We start from the raw sequence: 18479 nt of genomic DNA, 5'->3' as shown, positions 1-18479 counted from the left end.
CATCAGTCTTGAGGCGATTGTTCAAGATGTTCTGGATGCATTGGAATAAGTCATCCACTCTGGGCTGGACTCCACTAACTGCTTGGGCAGTCGGTACCAGTGTGGTGTTTCCTTGCGGCGTTCGGATGGGATCTACAGGCTTCCCAGGAGTTCAATCGTCGCTAATGAACATTGCATTTGAAGGCACAAGTCTCTTCAGAGCTAAAGCAGACTCTGCAGTGGAGCGCTTCAAGGAAAGCAGGACCACAGCACATTCCACAGACGTTATGTCCAGCAGTATGCTCAACAGTTTATTCCCTTTTGAGGCCTTGGTTGTGGGTTGGCTCAAAGACAGCACTAAGGCCTGCATCCACAGCAACCGTCCTCCACGTCAATCTGGTGGAGTTGCAGGCCATTTGCTTTGGCGTTGAAGTTCTTCCTATCGTAAAGCAAAGGGAGTCTGGACCAGTTCATCTGACCACATCACCGCCTTGTAGTACACCAACAAGCTAGGCAGAGTGGGGTCCTGGGTCCTATGTGAGGGCATCCTACTACCTCTGGAACTTGCCGAGTTTGAATGACCTCTCCTTGCCAGTAAAACAGCTGGTGGGATCTTTAAATGCCAGGGCAGATTAATGCTGCTGGCAATGTCTAGCAAGTCATGAATTGAAGCTACTCCTGGAAATGGCACAGGGCATCTTCCAGCAGTGGTGAGAACCCTGGCTCGATCTGTTTGCCCCTGCCGAAAACATGTGATGTCAACACTTGAGCGCTGACGTTTGCAAATTACCGTGCTCTCAAACAGTTGTCGTAGAGTGGGGCTTGATGTCTGTATGCCTTACCGCCTCTCCTCCCAGAATTCTGAATATCGGGGACAGCCGGACCAAAGTCAACCTAGAGGCACTAGATTAGACCCAGGAGTATGGTACCCAGAACTTGTGGCTGTGAGCATCTGTCCTCCGATCAGGTTGCCACTTCTGGAGGATTTTGTCACAGCATTGCAGGGTCCTTCACTAGTGTCTGCGAAATCTAGATTTCCATGTGTGGACATTGAGCACTCACATTTAACTACCTTCCCTAAATAAATGTCGCCACCAGTCCAGCATCCATCGGTGAACTATTTACCCTGGATGCTGAGTAGTTTGTGCCCTAATGTAATTCTTGCAATACAGACCTGTTGGTAAAGTTGGCAGATATTTTCCGTTTTGCACCGTCTTTAGACCAGCAGTGACTTACCGTGGGCACTTTAAAAAAAAATTTTTTTTTTACTTTTACTGGACCGCTTTCATATTGGATAATCTGTCTTTCTGCATTCTTTGAACCACCTCACCCTTTGAAAGAGGGGCAGAAGCTCCACCAATTAGACCCCAAAACAGCTTTGAGTATCTACATTGATAGTATCAGGATCTTTGGGTGGTTGATAAGTTCTTCATGTTCTCTTGACCATATCGAGGTGGATAGTCCTTTGTATTAAAATCTGCTACATAGATACAAGGAGGCACCCGCAGAAGGCCTGAGGCACATTGAACAAGCGCTAAGACTGCTACCATTGGATTGGCCCATGGAGGGTCTGTTCTGGACATTGTAAAGTGTACAAAAAAGTGATGCATGGCATGCTTGAATTAATCCCAGCCATTGGAAATTACTTAGGGCTTGGACCCTATTCCAGTGTTATTTTTCACACCATGCCACCTCTGTTTGGACCTAGCTATATCCAAATCAGTTTTGACCCTGCTCCAAAGGAAACCGTCCAACCCAAACTGCCAAGCCAGGTCCTCCCTCAACTTGAACACAAGCTACCCATGACTGGATGAAACTGGTCCTAGGTTGCCTGTGTTCCTGTTCAGTGAGGGCCTGTCTTGGCACTTTGGGCTGGACTGTTCCCATAAAGAGCAGGGTCAAGGCTGATTGCGTGTTGCTGGGTCCAAACTCTGGTTGCATGGGGAGCAAGTTAATGAACGGTTGGGATGCTACCCAAAACGATTGCCAGTCGTTAGACAAATTGCAAGCATTCCTCCATCACCTTTTGAGAGTTTGATGTCCTGGACAGTGGTCACGCTGCAACGTGGGCATAAATACACACGTTCACTAATCTCCATTTCTGTTTACCAGATTTATAAAGCATATGGCTACCCACAAAGTGTTTTCCAGTGTTGAAACTGTTAGCACAAAAAATCCAAGAGAACTGTCAAAGTTAACAGAAATGCCAAGTCCTAAGTATTTTCCTGAATGTTAATTGGTCTGAAATCATCCTCTGGAAAGAAGCATCTCATTCCAGTTTCTGAACTAGGAACGACCACCAGTTTGGCTTTTATGTATTCTCGGGGTGACTACCAGATAGTCCTCAGAGACTGCTTCAGTCTACCAAATCCTATCGTGTTATGGCATATGACCTAGCAGGCTTGGGCACTTATTCTGTGCACTATACGGAAGGCATTGAAATCTATACACTTTTCTTACAGGTAGCCACTGCTTCTTGGCTAAGGCTGCAGATACAGACTGATGTCTGGGAATCTTTAGCAAAAGACTAGCTGCAGTGTTTTGTACCACATGCAGTCTATTCAGAACTAACTGTGGGGCTCCCAAGTACAGCTCATTACTGTAATCCAAGTGCGAGGTCACCAAAGCATTTCGGTTCTTCAATCAGAGGCTGCCATGAATTCTAAAATCTTTCTAACAGTTCTCGTTCCAAAGCAAACCGTAGCAAGTCTTTGCTTGTCTATGGGAAGAGTTAATCATCCAGCCAGAACACCAAATTTTTAACTATAGACTTTGGCTGGGGTTGACGCCAAAGGATTCAGGCCAGCAATGCGGAGACCAAAGATTTAGATTATCCCCAATTATCATAACTTCAATCTTACCCCAGTATTGGAACTCTCATAGATTCTCATGCTTTGTATCATTCCCGGTCGTCGGAATGGGAGCCTCGGTAAACAACAAATATATCATAACCATAGAAACAAAAGAGAAAATAGGATTAGGCCTCTTCTCATTTTGTAGTATCACTCTTTGTGTAAAAGAGCCCAAACTTTTGCCAGGACCAATCAGCACAGCCTTGCCCTTTGGAACCTTCCTGAGAGAGCTCAGAACCTCAGATTTTTCTACCGCACGTTGTACTAGGGAGTCTCCACTGAGCTCTGCTCAGTTTTCACAAATTTTTCTTCTAGAAATCTACATTTTACCATCTATAGTGACATTATGTCAGAAAAGGAAAAGAAAGCCTTATTCAGACCCTGTGCTTCTTGTGGAAAGAAGAGACTTTTCATTGAGGATAAGCATGAGAGTTGTATTTACTGCTTATATCCGGAACACAAGGCCACAGACTGCAAGATTTGTCGGACCTTATCTACCAAGACTTTGCGGGACAGAGAAGGTCAGTTGCTGACATGGCTGCAAAAGCTGAAGACCAGGAAGGAGGTTCTCTTCAGATGAGGAGGATTCGATTTCTGGCACCTCCTCCAGGAGATCAAAGAAGAGGGGTAGGTCATCTCCCTCCATCTCTGCGGAACCCCCTGTCAAAGCCCCTCACGGGATCTCTGAAAGGTCTGAGGAGGCTGGTCCCATGAAATCTCCTCACGGAAGTGAAAAGGAGAGGCAGGGACAGGCTGCTGGTGTGGACACAGCCTCTAGGGACAAAAAGGAGGTTTCCATATCTTCTCCTCCGTCCCAAAAGGAAAAGCCTGCGAAGAAACACTCTGCAGGAACTCCTCTGATGGCTCCGGTGAAGAAACAGCGTCCGTCGACGCTGACTAAAGCAGGTACGTCGACGACGATTTCCATAGTAAAGACTGTTTCCTTGGTGTCGTCGACAGGACTGTCGACGATGTCTGCTTCATCGTCCACGACAGCTTCATTCTTGTCTTCGGCGGTGTCGACGACGAAGACCACGATGACCACGACTGCGACGTAGTCGTCGATGCTGATGACGACGAGTTCGTCAAGACCATCGACGGTTGTCCCATCGACGATGAAGTAAGCTCCGTCGACTAGCTTGCCGTCGACTAAGAAGGCTCCGTCGACGATCCTACCGTCGACGATGATTCAGGCATCGTCGACTACCTCATTGTCGACGACGATTCACACTCCGTCGACGAAGACTACCGTGCCGTCGACTATTTCATCGTCTATTTCGTCGACGCTTGGGATTCCTTCGACTACTCCGTCGACGGGACCGTCGACGGCGAAAAACTCCGGATTTTCAATACAGAGGTTGAAAATTACACCGACATGACTTCACCTAGGCGGGTTACGCCTTTACCACCATCTATGCTTCTAGATGAGTCGGAGGACGAGGATGAGGGTGAGCAGTATGGGGATGCCTACAGTCCCTCAGATCTGCATGTAAAGCAGCAAGAGACTGATACTGAGGAGTATTATGGTCAAGAGGAGCAGGAGGAGCAACAATATGTTCAACAGGAAGTACATCCTCGCACATTGAGGCAGGACATGATAGCTTTACCAGTTGCTCTGGTTACGGATTTGCAGATGTTGCAGGACTACAGAGCTCGATTTCCATCACACCCTGACATTCCACCAGTGCACCCATCTACATCAGTGGTTCCGCGAGGGCCGGCAGTGGACTTGCCACCTCTTCCTAAAGACATACCCCGTACCTCACCAATGGTGGTACCGGTAGTGGTTCCTCAGACTTCGTATCCAGAACCTACCAATGAGGATACACAGGATGTGGATACGGATGACGACTATGAGGGGCACGTGGTCCCACTAACTGATCCAGGGGATCCGGATGTGGACCCTGATGACACTGGAATGCAAGATCCGGATGCTGCAGGGCGGGAGACGAACGTGTCTCCTCCGGCAGATATTGGGGGGTTCCATAATCTTATGGAGCGTGCATCCAAGAGGTTTGGTCTGCCTCTTACAGTGGAACAGTCGGACTGTTTTCTGTATGACTTTAGGGCGCAGTATAAAGTCTGTCAGATCAATTCCCATCATTGAGCATGTGTGAGATGAGGGAATTAAGATTATGCAGAACCCAGCTACGGTCATCCCGGTTCTTCCCCGGCTGGAGAAGAAATACAAGGCCCCTGAGGGCAGTCCTGCATGTCTTCTAGGACAACCAAAGCCTGACTCTGTAATATCTCGGGCCGCACAAAGCAAGTCCAAGTATCAGTCAACACCTTGGACTACGCCTCCGGATAAGGATGGCAGGCGGCTGGACAATGTAGGGAAGAGATTTTCCACCATGGCCAGTTTGTTGGTTCGAGCGGCAAATTAATTAGCCATTCTAGGCAGGTACGACCGCCAGATGTGGTGCGACTTGGAGCCGTTTATGGATCTGCTACCAGATTCGAGTCAGGAGGAGGCCAAGCAGGTTCTCATGGAAGGAGAGAGATGTTCTTCGGAAGTCATTGACTGTGCTATGGACATAGCCTCTACTGCTTTCAGGGCTTTGGCAGGATCAGCGGTCTTGCGCCGTCAAGGCTGGTTAAAAGCAACCTGGTTCCGTCAGGAGGTCCAAAACAAGATCCTGGACCTTCCTTTTGACGGAGAAATGCTTTTTGGGAAGCATGTCGATGAGGCCCTGCAAAGCATAAAGAAGGACACAGCAAATTCCTTAGGATCCTTAAATTATCGCAAGGTTCCATTCAGAGGAGCACGTGGACGAGGATTCTCTACTTATAGAGGAAACCAACGTCAGTATTCCACACAGTCAGGACAGTCATACAAGAATCAGTACTCAAACCAACGCCAAGGTCAATCGGCGTCTTTTTCTCGTCAGTCCCAGAGAGGACGTCGGAATCGTCAGGGACGAGACAATGCCAAGAGGCGATAGCGGCCTCCTGGCTCTGACTACTGTTCCTCCCCTACCAAGGACACCGGTTGGGGGCAGGATCTCCTATTGTCTGGACAGCTGGGTCCTTATAACATCGGACCGGTGGGTTTGAATATTGTTCAGAGTGGCCATACGTTGGAATTCCAAGATCTTCCTCCAACGAGAGCTCCGGACGCCCGTCCCTCAAAAGATCTCCGACTGTTACATCTCGAAGCCCACCAACTATTCATCAAGGGGGCGATAGAACCGGTACCTCTTTCGCAGAGGGGCAAGGGTTTCTATTCCAGGTTCTTCCTGGTTCGGAAGACTGAAGATACGTGGCGTCCTATACTAGACCTAAGGGAGCTCAACACCTATCTCATCAAGCTCTCCTTCAGGATGGTCACTCTCCAGGATATTCTCAGTCTACTGAATCTGGGCGATTTTTGGGCGTCCCTGGATTTAGAGGATGCGTACTTCCACGTTCCAATCCACCCAGCTCACAGGCAATATCTACGCTTCACAGTAGGCAAGAGCCATTTCCAGTTCAAGGTGCTTCCGTTTGGCCTTCGGTCTGCACCTCGGATATTCACGAAGATGCTGGCACCAGTCGCTGCTTTTCTCAGAAAACCATCCTTAGAAGTGTTCCCATACTTGGACGACTGGCTCGTCAAGGCTCCATTGCTCAAGGCAACTTCTCAAGCCGTGTCAACTTGCATTCAATTGTTCGCCCACTTGGGTCTTCAGCTCAACAGATCCAAGTCGGTGCTGATACCCTCCAGGTCCCAAAGGTTCCTTGGAGCTTTTCTGGACACGACACTATGCAAAGCTCGTCCGTCGGAGGAGCGTCAACGCAAGCTGATCACCTCCGCTTGTCAAGTGCTGCAGAGGAAAAATGTGTCGGTTCGCCGGTACAAGTCCTTACTCGGATCGATATAATCCTGCATACCATTAATACCGCATTGCAGGCTTCATATGCGTCCTCTGCAGGAGGAGTTAGACAAGCAATGGCGCCAGGCAGAAGGGTCGTTTAACGAAAAGGTGTGGGTAACACCAGGTATGCGCAAGGCCTGCGAGTGGTGGCTGGTAAAGGAGAACATCGCAGTAGGATTAACATTCCGCACTCCTCCTTCTCCTATGGTGGTGACCACAGATGCCTCCTTAGAAGGCTGGGGAGCGGTACTCCAGGAGCTTCAAATCAGCGGTCACTGGAGTCCAGCGCAGAGCCTACACCACATCAACCTCTTGGAGCTGATGGCTATTCGCTTGGCCTTGCTGGCGTTCCTTCCCAGACTTCAGAATCGTGCAGTGCTGGTCCGGACAGACAACACGACGGCCATGCACTATATCAACAAGCAAGGGGGAACAAGATCGCCGACTCTGTCCAAGGAAGCTCAGACTATCTGGGATTTTGCGATTTCTCACAAGATCACCCTACAAGCCGAGCACCTAGCAGGTTGCCTCAACATCACGGCGGATGCTCTGAGTCGTCAGACGGAAGTGACTCACGAGTGGGAATTAGACCAAACCACCACGCTGGAGGGAGTGTTCGAGAGATGGGGTACTCCGACCATAGACCTCTTTGCGTCCCCGGAGAACGCCAAATGTCGGTTTTACGCAAGCAAGGTTCCCCATCGAGGATCGCTGGGGAATGCCCTTTTGATTGCTTGGTTCGGCGCATTTTGCTACGCTTTTCCTCCCATTCCTCTCATTCCTCGAGTTCTCAGGAAGGTCAGGGCGGAACCGTGCAAGATGATTCTCATTGCTCCAGCGTGGGCCAGGCAGTTCTGGTTCACGGAACTCCTGCTTCTCTCCCAGGATCGCCCAATTCGCGTGCCGCTGATTCCATCTCTGTTGTCGCGGGATCAGGGACAGGTGCTCCATCCGGATCCGAAGTCACTACACTTGACAGCGTGGCTCCTGAATACAGAGAATTCCGTCATCTGAATCTCTCCAGGGAGTGCAGGGATGTTTTGTCTCAGGCGCGGGCGCCAAGCACTAATAAGACATACAGGGCAAAATGGAAGAGGTTTTGTCTGTGGTGCCAGAGGAATAAACTCCACCCTTATAAATCCCTGCCACATCAGGTTTTGCCTTATATCCTGTTACTGGCTAAATCAGGTTTGGTGCACTCTTCTGTTAAGGTACATCTGGCTGCCATATCCCGTTTTCGACGGAAGACATCGGGGCCACCTCTATGGTCCGCAAGGATTGTAAAAAAGTTCCTTAAAGGGTTGTTTCGGATGTATCCTCCGGTCCGAGCACCTCCACCGATCTGGCAGCTCAACCTAGTACTGGCTCAGCTCATGAAAGCTCCTTTTGAGCCGATTCACAGGGCGGACTTGAAGTTCCTATCTTGGAAACTAGCCCTCCTCTTAGCATTGACTTCGGCTAGGAGGGTTAGTGAACTCAAGGGTCTGTCCATAGTGGAGCCTTTTCTGCAGTTCAAAAAGGATGTGCTAATTTTTAGAACCAACCCAAAATTCATCCCGAAGGTGACTTCGGATTTTCATCTGAATGAACCCTTGATTTTGAATTCCTTTTTTCCTCGTCCTTCGACCCAGGCGGAACGAACATTGCATTCTTTGGATGTCCAGAGATGTCTGAAATTCTATCTCGAGCGCACACGATCTTTCAGGAAGTCTGCACAGCTATTTATTGCCTACAGTGCACCACGGAAGGGGTTGCCTCTCGCTAAGAGTGGCATTTCCCGCTGGATCTCCAGTGCAATTCAATTCTGTCATCAGGCTGCGGGCAAACCTTTGGACAGAAGGGCCCGTGCTCATTCTACACGAGCGATGGCATCTTCAGTGGCTCTTTTTGCTGGAGTTGCTATCAAGGACATTTGCAGGGCAGCAACGTGGAGCAGTGTACACACCTTCACGAAACACTACTGCCTGGAGTCGGTGGGACGAGATGACGCTGCTGTTGGTCAAGCAGTCCTCGGGAATCTTTTTCATTGAGAGGTGAGCTTTCCCTACAATCCCTCCATCCTGGTAAGCACATTTGGTTCAGTAATGTTGTTTTTTCTTGGTTACCTTGTACTAGTTGTAACTGTAAACTGAGATGGTTATGTAAGGCCAAGTGTCTACCAAAATGTGCTTTTGTGATTTACTGCTAGCTATTCTGATACAAAGCATGAGAATCTATGAAAGTTCCAATACTGGGGTAAGAAAACAAGTTACTTACCTGTAACTTTGGTTCCCCGGTATTGGTAACTTTCATAGATTCTCATGCGCCCACCCACCTCCCCTGGGAAAGCTCTGCCGGTTTACTGAGGTAGTGGCTGTTTGCACAACGGCTACAAAAATCTGAGGTTCTGAGCTCTCTCAGGAAGGTTCCAAAGGGTGAGGCTGTGCTGATTGGTCCTGGCAAAAGTTTGGGCTCTTTTACACAAAGAGAGTGATATACTACAAAATGAGATGAGGCCTAAGCCTATTTTCTCTTTTGTTTCTATGGTTGATATATTTGTTGTTTACCGAGGCTCCCATTCCGACGACGGGGAATGATACAAAGCATGAGAATCTATGAAAGTTACCAATACTGGGGAACCAAAGTTACAGGTAAGTAACTTGTTTTCTTCTCTATTGAGTTTTAGAAAAGAGTCCATTCACTTGGCTACTGAGGTAAGATTTTAACAGTCCTATGTTAGGTGGTTCTTGGACCAAAGAAGTGGTGGTCTGGGTATCACCCGAGCATGAGACCAAATAGGACGAACTACTTCACAAGGTCGTCCAGCGGTTGAACAAACAAGGTAAACAATGTAGGACTCTGGGAGGAGCCCTGGGGCACTCCACCTAGAGATTGACTAAAGCAGTTTATCCCATACCTGTAAGCTTTGATCTTCCAAAAAGGATGCTGGTCTCTTCAAGGCCTGATGTCACTCCTGAGTTAGCGAGTCTCTTAAATTGCATGAGATATCGTATTGAATGCAGTGCTAAGATCAAGCCTGCAGAGCTGCCTCAGTCTAGTATTTTTAAGGACCATTACAACTGCTAAACCCAGTTTGAGAGGCATGTAGGCAATATTTCTTTTCCAAAAAGTCAGAAAATTGTTTATTTACATGTCGCCCAAAAATGGAAGCGAGGAGATAGGAGTATAGTTTTCAGAAACTAAAGGGATCAAGGTGGCTTTCTTAAGTACTGGTTTCACCACTGCATACTTTGAAGTATTAGCGATCTGACCACTGACCAACGAGTGGTTTAAGATCCCCTCTGATAGGAAGAATGATTCCCACTATCCTTTGAAAAATACGAGGGGCAGGGTCCAGTTGGGGATCCATACCTTACCTTGGCCATTAAAGTAAGCAGATTCTCATCTTGTATGTCTGAGAAGGCAGAGTTGGGTCCTAGGTATCGGGATTCCCCCTCCAGCTCCATGGGACCAAGGTGCCTGACCTTGAAATGATGCATAGATGGTCATTTAAAAAATATATACATTATATATAAAGGAAGCTTGTTAAGTCATAGGCTCGTGCTTTTGACTGCTACCACAGGATTGAAGTCTGTGATCATCATAGATTTCTACAATAGAGAATACCTCCTTGGTCGAATTTGCTGCAATTTTAAGTGCAAAGTAGTCGGCCTAAGTACGTTTGATCATGGAATGATTATAAGTAGCTGTCCTGTAGACTTTAGTGCTCATAAGATTACCTTCAATTTCTTTTTAGCCTTTTATAGGTGGGTTTGGCAGGAAGTGCACTTTGCCCATTCGGTATTGCAGGAATTTTTGGTCTGAGCCATTCCATAGACCCACCACTTTGAGAGGTACAGGTTTACCTATTTACAAGGTGAGAAAAAGCATCAGAAAGTGAGAGAATATGTTTCTTACCTTTGGAAATTCTATTCCTGGTGTTTTTCCTGAAGATTCCTCATTGCATTGAAATTATATTAAACTTGGTGCTTATAGAGCGCACAGCTAGTCAAATAGTGTCCTGGCGCTGTAAGATCTCAAGACGGGTACTAGCAGTATAACTGAACATCTCCATTCAGTAAACATGTTTTTCCCATCTCTATAAAGAGGTCATCGTATACATTTCACTTATCAAGCTTCATGTCACACAGCCCAGACTAAGTCCAGAAAGAAACTGATCTCAGTGCTCGGGTGGGGCTTCTATGCATTCTGGCTTTACTTTCGGGGAGGGGGGAGAGGGGCGGGGGGGTGGAAGAGGGCGAGTGGGGCGGGGAGAGGCAAGTGGGGCGGGGAGAGAGTCCGCACAGAGCCACCTGTCAATGCGTGGCAGCAAAGCTGAGAATCTCAGGATCCGGTCTGGCACCTGGGGTATTGGGAAGGGATCTGCGGTTAGATGATCGACCAGAGCGAGTATTACGTAAGGGAAGTAACTTTTTATTTTGGTTAAAAAGGTCAAGGGATATGTGGGTGTCCTTGTGCAAAGCTTACAATGAAGCAAAGTGAATCTCCGGTGATTTCTGGTGTGCAGTTGATTCCTGCTTTTCTTTCAGCTGCTGCACCTTAAGAGTAACAAGTACCTTACTGTGAACAAGCGTCTGCCTGCACTTTTGGAGAAGAACGCCATGCGAGTGACCCTGGATGAAGCGGGGAATGAGGGCTCATGGTTTTACATTCAGCCGTTCTACAAGCTCCGCTCCATCGGAGACAGTGTGGGTATTGCTGTAGATTAAGATGTTTCTTTTTTGCTTGGTTTACTAAATCAGTATGTTATACAGTACTTTGGGGCTGGAAAGGGATGAAGCAGTTACCATGGCGACGTGTGGGATTGGCAGACCATTTATTTTAATGCCACGGTCAGTTCTGAAATCTACAAGTATAGTAACGACAATGTGCTGTAGAAATGCTAATTAAACACATTTAAGAATATAATATCTAATTCCAGCCTTGTCTGAGCATTCCAAGTAGGTCGATTGTATTTACATTTTGAAGCAGGGAATGTAAGCGGACTACCAACCCTCTGTATTAGGTCTTGGGGACAAAATAATTTAAAATTACAGTTCGCTTTCCTCCCAATTGAATTGCCATAGTAGATTCTGGATGTTGGATAGAGCCATGATGAAGCAGACGCCTGATCGCTACACATGCCGCTAGCTGCAGTGGCAAAGTGTATGTGTGGTTTTAGGGCACATAGTGTCTTGTGGATAGAGGACATAGTATATTGGTTGACATGCGCATTTGCAGACACTTCCCCATATGCTATATTCAACCTAGTCCACTCCCAACACTGGGTGATCCACCTCTCTGGTGTTTTAAGGCCTAATCAAATAAGCTAATAGTTTCCCTGCACTCAAATATTCTCTTTGGCACTCTAACAAGTAAACCCACAATCTCAAAAGAAAATGAACTAAGGAAGAAACAAGTTTGTAGTGGTCTGTTCTCCAGGTGTTGCTCATTGGAATGCTCGTGCCATTGATATTCTGGTCGCGAGCATTTCAATTTAGAGTATAGAATTCTGTTTGAAATGTTCAGTTCAGTTGCAGCTTGATGTTTTCGTAGCCGGCTGCTGCGCAGCACTTGTTAAAGCTTTACATCTACAATACGTCGTTTGGTGTACTACTCACTACATTGTTAAAGCGACGATCTTCAGGTGACTACAGAAGCCACGGCACCTTACGGACTCTGTTTGCGGTTGTGCTGTCCTCTTAAGGTAGGAGGAAAGCTCGATGGGAAGCAACGTCAAGTGGAAATCAGGATTCGGAGCAAGATGCTTCTTCCTGTGAACTCCGGACTGTAAGTTACTGTAAAATATTCGGAGCATTGCGGCAGCGGTACAGCGAGAGATGCGCGAGGTTGGTGACGTCCACAGACAAAAAAATAAAACTATGGCATAGTAATCGGCGTGATAGTTTGACGCATGCAAGCCTGTCAAGCAGCGTAGGCGCCATCTTGAGTGTTTAAGCAGTGTTTAGGAGGTACGTCTCTCATACGATGTCACAAGTAACATCGCGGCCATATTTAGATTGGAGAAATGCCTCTGGCCGCTTCCCACGCAGGGGGACATTAGCAGGTCAGCCTTCTAGTGGCCGCCCGTCGGAGCCTCCCCCCCTGGTTCCACCTATCTCAGGATGCCGTGCCTTGGGAGGGGAGGCCCCCCTACCATTGGCCCTGCTGGGGGAGGCGGGCGGGGCCAGGCCTACTTATGCCTCCCGCCCCTGCAGTTCGCTCCTTCCCGCGCGAGACCGCCCCGTTAGTCCTTCGGGCGGTTGGGGGGGGCCTGACCAACCGGGGGTGTGCCATAACACGCTCCGCCCCCTGTGAAAAAGGGGTGGGAGTATTAGATCACGTGATCCAAAGGAGGATCTGAAAAGTATGTGCCGCACTGTCGGGCATCGACCCACCGTGCGTGCTAGCTCGTAAGGCGGGCGGAGCAGCGAAGGGCTGCTTGCCCGGGATCGCCCGTAAGATAACCCACTCTATCGTCATACTTATGTTGTATGAAATAAACCTGCAGCAGTTCTTCACCCATAACAAATGTGTCAGTGTAATCCTTGGGTGACGTCTGTGCATGCGTGTTAAGTGGAGCGGATGACGGTGCGGTCACTATGGACTCTTGTGGATGTTTGTCGACCTAAGACGGACTAAGTTACGGACTATTCGTAAAAAAAAAAGTGAAAGCATAAAGGAAATACAGTAGAAAATCGGGTTCAGTAGTTCTAATGTTTAAACACACGTTGCTTTCAGGTGACACGCACACCTGGTGTGTCAAAGAGAATATCGAGCACGGATTCAAGGAGCGTGTTGTGAACATCTAATTTCTCTACAAAAGTTAAAACAGGATGAAGAGTCCAGCTTGGCGTCTACGTAAAAACACACATCATATATAATTACGGTGACACACACACCAAGCGTGTCAACAAGCCATAATAAGCTTTAGTTTACAACACATCTTTTACAACGGTGACACGCACACCAGGTGTCAACATGAAAAATGCCATTTACAAATGTGATGCGCACACCAGGCATTTCGACGTGACCTATTTTTTTGAACGTATTGTTACACCAAGCGTGTCAACGAGCCATAATAAGCGTTACAGTTTACAACACACATCTTTTACAACGGTGACACGCACACCAGGTGTCAACGTCTTACTTCACTTCGGCTTTATCTTTCACTTTAGAACAATTTGTTTTTATTTCACATTTTTTAATAAAATCCCAGTTTAGACCGTTTAATCCTTAATTGTATTCTACTTCTTTAGAATTCGTATAGAAGTGTATTCTGTTCAAAATAACAATGCAGTCTGCCTCCACCACCACCTTTCCTCGATCTTCCTGGTAATCCACCAATTTCATGGAAGAATTGGTATTATGGTTTTGTCACTTATTTGGGTGCTATAGGGGCATCTTGTTATAGGGCAGAGCAAGAAATGCCTCCTTTTACACTCATTGGGTTTCAAAGGGTGGTACATCTTCAAACATTTGCCAGCTTTAGTAAGAGCACAATATGAAGAGAACATGGGTGACTTCGTGGAAGCGGTCAAAAAGTTGGATTTACATTTTGATGTTCAACCTAGTCTAGTAGTAATCAGACACATGTTCTTCAAACGTGAACCAAGTTGGTGAGGATGGTGATGCCTTTATCTCTGCACTATAGAATTTGAGTGCGGACTGCCAATTCGAGACTTTTACGGAGCAGTTAGAGACTAATACAGTTGTAAGTGTTCAGATAAAAATATTCAACAAATTGTCCATTGGAAATCCTTCCCTTGAAGAAACCATTCGTACTGCAAAAAGTATTGAGTCATCAAAAGTTTCAGTAAAGGAGTTGGAGGGAAAGGACAAAACAAATGATACAATGAATGTGGTTAAGTCAAAAGATGTTAAGAATATTGCAGCCTCACGTTCTGATAACCGATTTTTCAAGCAAACAAATGTGTCCACTGCCAGAAGATATGAGGGAAAATAGAATGTTAGGAAGCCCCTAATCCTACTAAAAGCCAATTCTAACATATACTGATCAGCCAGGAACTCATCATGAGAGTGAACTGGTGTTAGTGTTGCACTGCTTACTGAACTTAGTTGTTCCCGGTGTTACCTGTGCATGCTAGATCTTTAATTGCTTAGAGCATTATATTTGGTTATTTTGACTATTGTAATGCTCTTCTCCTTGGAACCCACGATTATTTGGTTAAGAGATTGCAAAGAGTTCAGACAGCTGCCGCCAAGCTAATTTTTAAATAGATCTCGTATATTCTCCGAATCTACCGCCCTTAGAGGACTCCATTGGCTTCCCGTGGAACAGAGTATCTTCAAGTCTTTGTGCATCGTGTTCTGGGCCCTTCTGAACAAGGGCTCAGTACTGTTGCAACGTAGACTGAAGAGATGTTCCAAAAAGGTCTTTACGTTCTGCCACCAAAAATCTCATGCTGGTACACAGGTTCCGAAAGGTTTTTCAAGGTGGACAAGCCTTTTGAGTAAAAGCTGCTCTGTTGAGGAACAAGCTTCCGCTTAATCTGAGATTGCACACAGACCTGCTGAAATCTAGGAAAGCCTTGAAGACCTGGCTGTTTCCAAAGCAATAGATGCTCTCAGCAGTGTCACTATGTCCCTTCCTTCTAAACAACCTTTTGCTTCAGTGCCAGGGTGTCAGTCTGGTCACAGTGCACTTTACAATTGATATAAATAACAATAAATTAACTGCTTTTAATTCCCAGTGGTCGACACTAACCTCCCAAATTACACCCAGCACTAACCATAAAGAAACCTGACTCTGCACCATGGGTTCTCGCAAACATTTACCCAGAGGCCACAAAGTACGGTCTGTGGTGTGTCCGAGGGCTGCACTGATGCCAGCAGATTGGTGGTAGTGGGTCTGGGATTGTGTTAGGAGGTCTAAACATTTAAACGGGCACCCATTTATATGCTGGTTAAATGCTTGCCTGTTTATTTGACATGTTTATCTGTATATTAGAGCTCAACAACTAAAACATCAGCTCGTGCTGCTGTTCAACAGGGGGGCCGCATGTAACGGTCAAGAGGGCCACAAGCAGCCCCCAGACCCTACTTTGAGTATCACTGCTCCACTCTCTCACTTTAGAATAAAAGCAAACCAAGATCCCAAATAAGTACACCACCTCAGTGAATACATTTAACACCCGAGCAGAAAAATTTTTCTTAGCCTAGTAGATAAAGGGAAAAGGCAACCACTCTGAAGTATAGCAAGCAACAATAAACTGTGCCAATGACTCCTCCTATGATTGAATTTGAAAAAAAATACTGGGTGATGCACAAATTGCAGCACGAGCAGACAAACTGAACAGATTGGAAGAAACACATGCTCGGACTTGGCCCAATAATGTAATAAAAATAATTCAGGAAGAGGTGAAAAGTTGGTTTCAGAGGAAGAATACATTTTGAAATAGATCATTCTTGTAATGTTGCAATGCATCTCATGGGGCCTCCATGATTGTACTGGGACACCATCCTCCAATTATATAAAAAAAAAAAACTGCATGGCACCTGAAGCCCAAATGCTTGTCAGTTCTTTTCAGTGGAGAGGGCCCACAGGGCGACTGTCTTGCTTCTGAGGCAGAGTGCCCCGCCGCGAACGATCATAGCCAGAATGTTCAACTTTAGAGACCGAGACATCATTCTGCAAGCTACCCAGGCGCAAGGCGACCAAGTACGAGAACTCCATGATTGGCTTCTTCCTTGACTTTACCCACTAAGTCCATAAACAAAAGTTTTGAGGAGGTCAAGAGAGCCCTTGGGGGGGGGGGGAAAAGGACTTAAAATATATGAGGTTATATTCCGCCAAGCTCAACGTCCTTGCAGAAGGAAAATCCTGTTTAAACGGTTAGAGGGGTGGCGCAAACAGGATTCTCTGCTACAGGTGCCCGAAGAGATCCCAAACTCAGACAACACACAATGGAGAGTCCTCAACTGAAGAAGCAGGTTGCAGAGGAAGAAACTAGTTCCAGATGGCCCTGTAACCCCGTATGGGGAGCAGTTGTCGCTAGAGACCCTGAAACCGATCACGGGCAAGTGCTGCAGGACATCGATGGACCATCAGAAGTCAGCTGGTGACTGGTATGCAAGAAGCAAACTGGGTGATGGAAGAGTAAGGGACGGACACGATGCGTGGGACTAGAGGATGCTTTGAGACCGAGTTGGGTATCCTTTAGATTGCTAACCAGTGGAATGGGAACGTGGGGAACAGGTTGAAATGGTCTGGGTAGGAGGATGTCTTTCATGGAGGCAGGGAGATACCTGTGGGTCGAGCAGGCTTGTGAAGGAATTGTACCGGGGAATCCAACCCACAAATATGGTTGTTTTTCTAGTTGGGGCGACAGGCGCTCTGCAAATTGGGGTTGTGGGAAGTTCTAATCTCAGTGCAGGGTGGCAGGGAGGGGTGAGTTAGGCGGTTTGTTTATTTGTTATTCTTCACATATGCAGTTGCACGAGACAGTGCTTCAGAGTGAGGGGCAGGCCGAAGGGGGAGGGACGACTCCTGGCAAGAAACAAAGACTTAGTTGTATCAGGGGCATCTCAGATCGTGCTTAAAAGATGGCAACACACAAACAGCAGACGCTTCAAATCCTATCCTGGAACGTAAATGGCTTGGGGTAAAAATATAAAGCGCACTCTAGTGCTTCAATTTATCCGACAACACAGACCAGACATGGTCCTAATTTCTTTTTTTTTTTAAATCTGCATCAAGCAAAGTGGCATGGTTATATATCTGCATTGAGTTGTGTGTACCAAAATGTCTTTTAATGCACAAATCTCCACAGGTGCTTCAATGAGATGGTAGCCACCAAACCCTTTGGGAGAAACTGCCCCCTACAATTGAATAAACTCCTGAGCACCAAAGTTTTAAAACATTTCTTCAATCTTGATAGATCCTAAGTTTACACTGTATTTATTCAATTAATGTATCCATATGCATCTAAACGGGTCTAGAAAATTCCAGTAGCCAATCTGTTTTTCTTCATTGGGGTTTTAGTCACCACTGACTTCCTCAGGGCTGCAAGAAACAAGTAAACAGAATATACCTAATTGAATTGATGCACTCCAGCATCATGAAAGCTCTATTGGGTGCCTTCCAGCTGCCAAATGGCTTCTTTCTCTTACACTGCAAAAAACCCTACACATAAACGTAAGCCCATGTTGGATGAAACCGCTGTATCAACTGCACTAGTTAATCTGTTTTAGTCAAAATTGAACATCGGCTAGAATGTTGCCACTCACTGCTAACTATCTTGAATATCAAAAAATTCACGATACTGTGTATGACAAACCTAAGGTGAGAGTTTGCTGTGCAAAAAAGCTAAAAGAAGAAATGGTGTGCAAACCTGGAAGAACGGAAGACACATTTGTTGGGCACCAGTAATTAATTGGTTGGATCGGGCAAATCAATGCTATCTGAAATAGTGAAGTATGATAGTAATGTATATATATTGTAGATATTGTATATATTGTTATGTAGCTATACATTTTTTGAGATAATTGGTTTATTGTTTAATGGATTTTTCATGTCTATCTCCTGTCCACAGCAACCCGGGTGGTTTTTTTGGGGGGGGGGGGGTTAAAAAAAAAAGGAAGACACATTTGCAGCTTACTGGCAACTGTTCCAAAAATCAGCAATACCCCTGCTTGGAGCGAGATCAGGAATAAATAGGATGCATTTTGCAATCATATAACCAAGGACTCAAATTGAATTACAAGACTTTAACTCATTGTGCAGAAGTAAAATATGACCAGCAAAAAAAGAAATTGCCAAAAAAAGAATGGCAACAAAAACAAGCCAGGA

At 46.4% G+C, this 18479-nt stretch overlaps 1 protein-coding gene across 5 annotated transcripts in view; it reads left to right on the top strand.

Annotated features, from left to right (window-relative positions):
* Positions 1-18479, top strand: part of ITPR1 (inositol 1,4,5-trisphosphate receptor type 1) — a 1957366-nt gene that overhangs the window by 493680 nt on the left and 1445207 nt on the right. For all 5 annotated transcript variants that reach the window (XM_085624511.1, XM_085624509.1, XM_085624508.1 and 2 more), the window contains one exon: positions 11218-11376. In XM_085624511.1, the coding sequence (XP_085480637.1) occupies positions 11218-11376 (159 nt within the window). The remainder of the gene's footprint in view (positions 1-11217; positions 11377-18479) is intronic.

The sequence above is a fragment of the Triturus cristatus genome, chromosome 9, assembly GCF_964204655.1.
Source record: "Triturus cristatus chromosome 9, aTriCri1.1, whole genome shotgun sequence".
In the NCBI taxonomy this organism is placed as follows: domain Eukaryota; kingdom Metazoa; phylum Chordata; class Amphibia; order Caudata; family Salamandridae; genus Triturus; species Triturus cristatus.
Note: the sequence above shows the minus strand (reverse complement) of the source record. Positions and strands in the feature narration are given on the sequence as shown.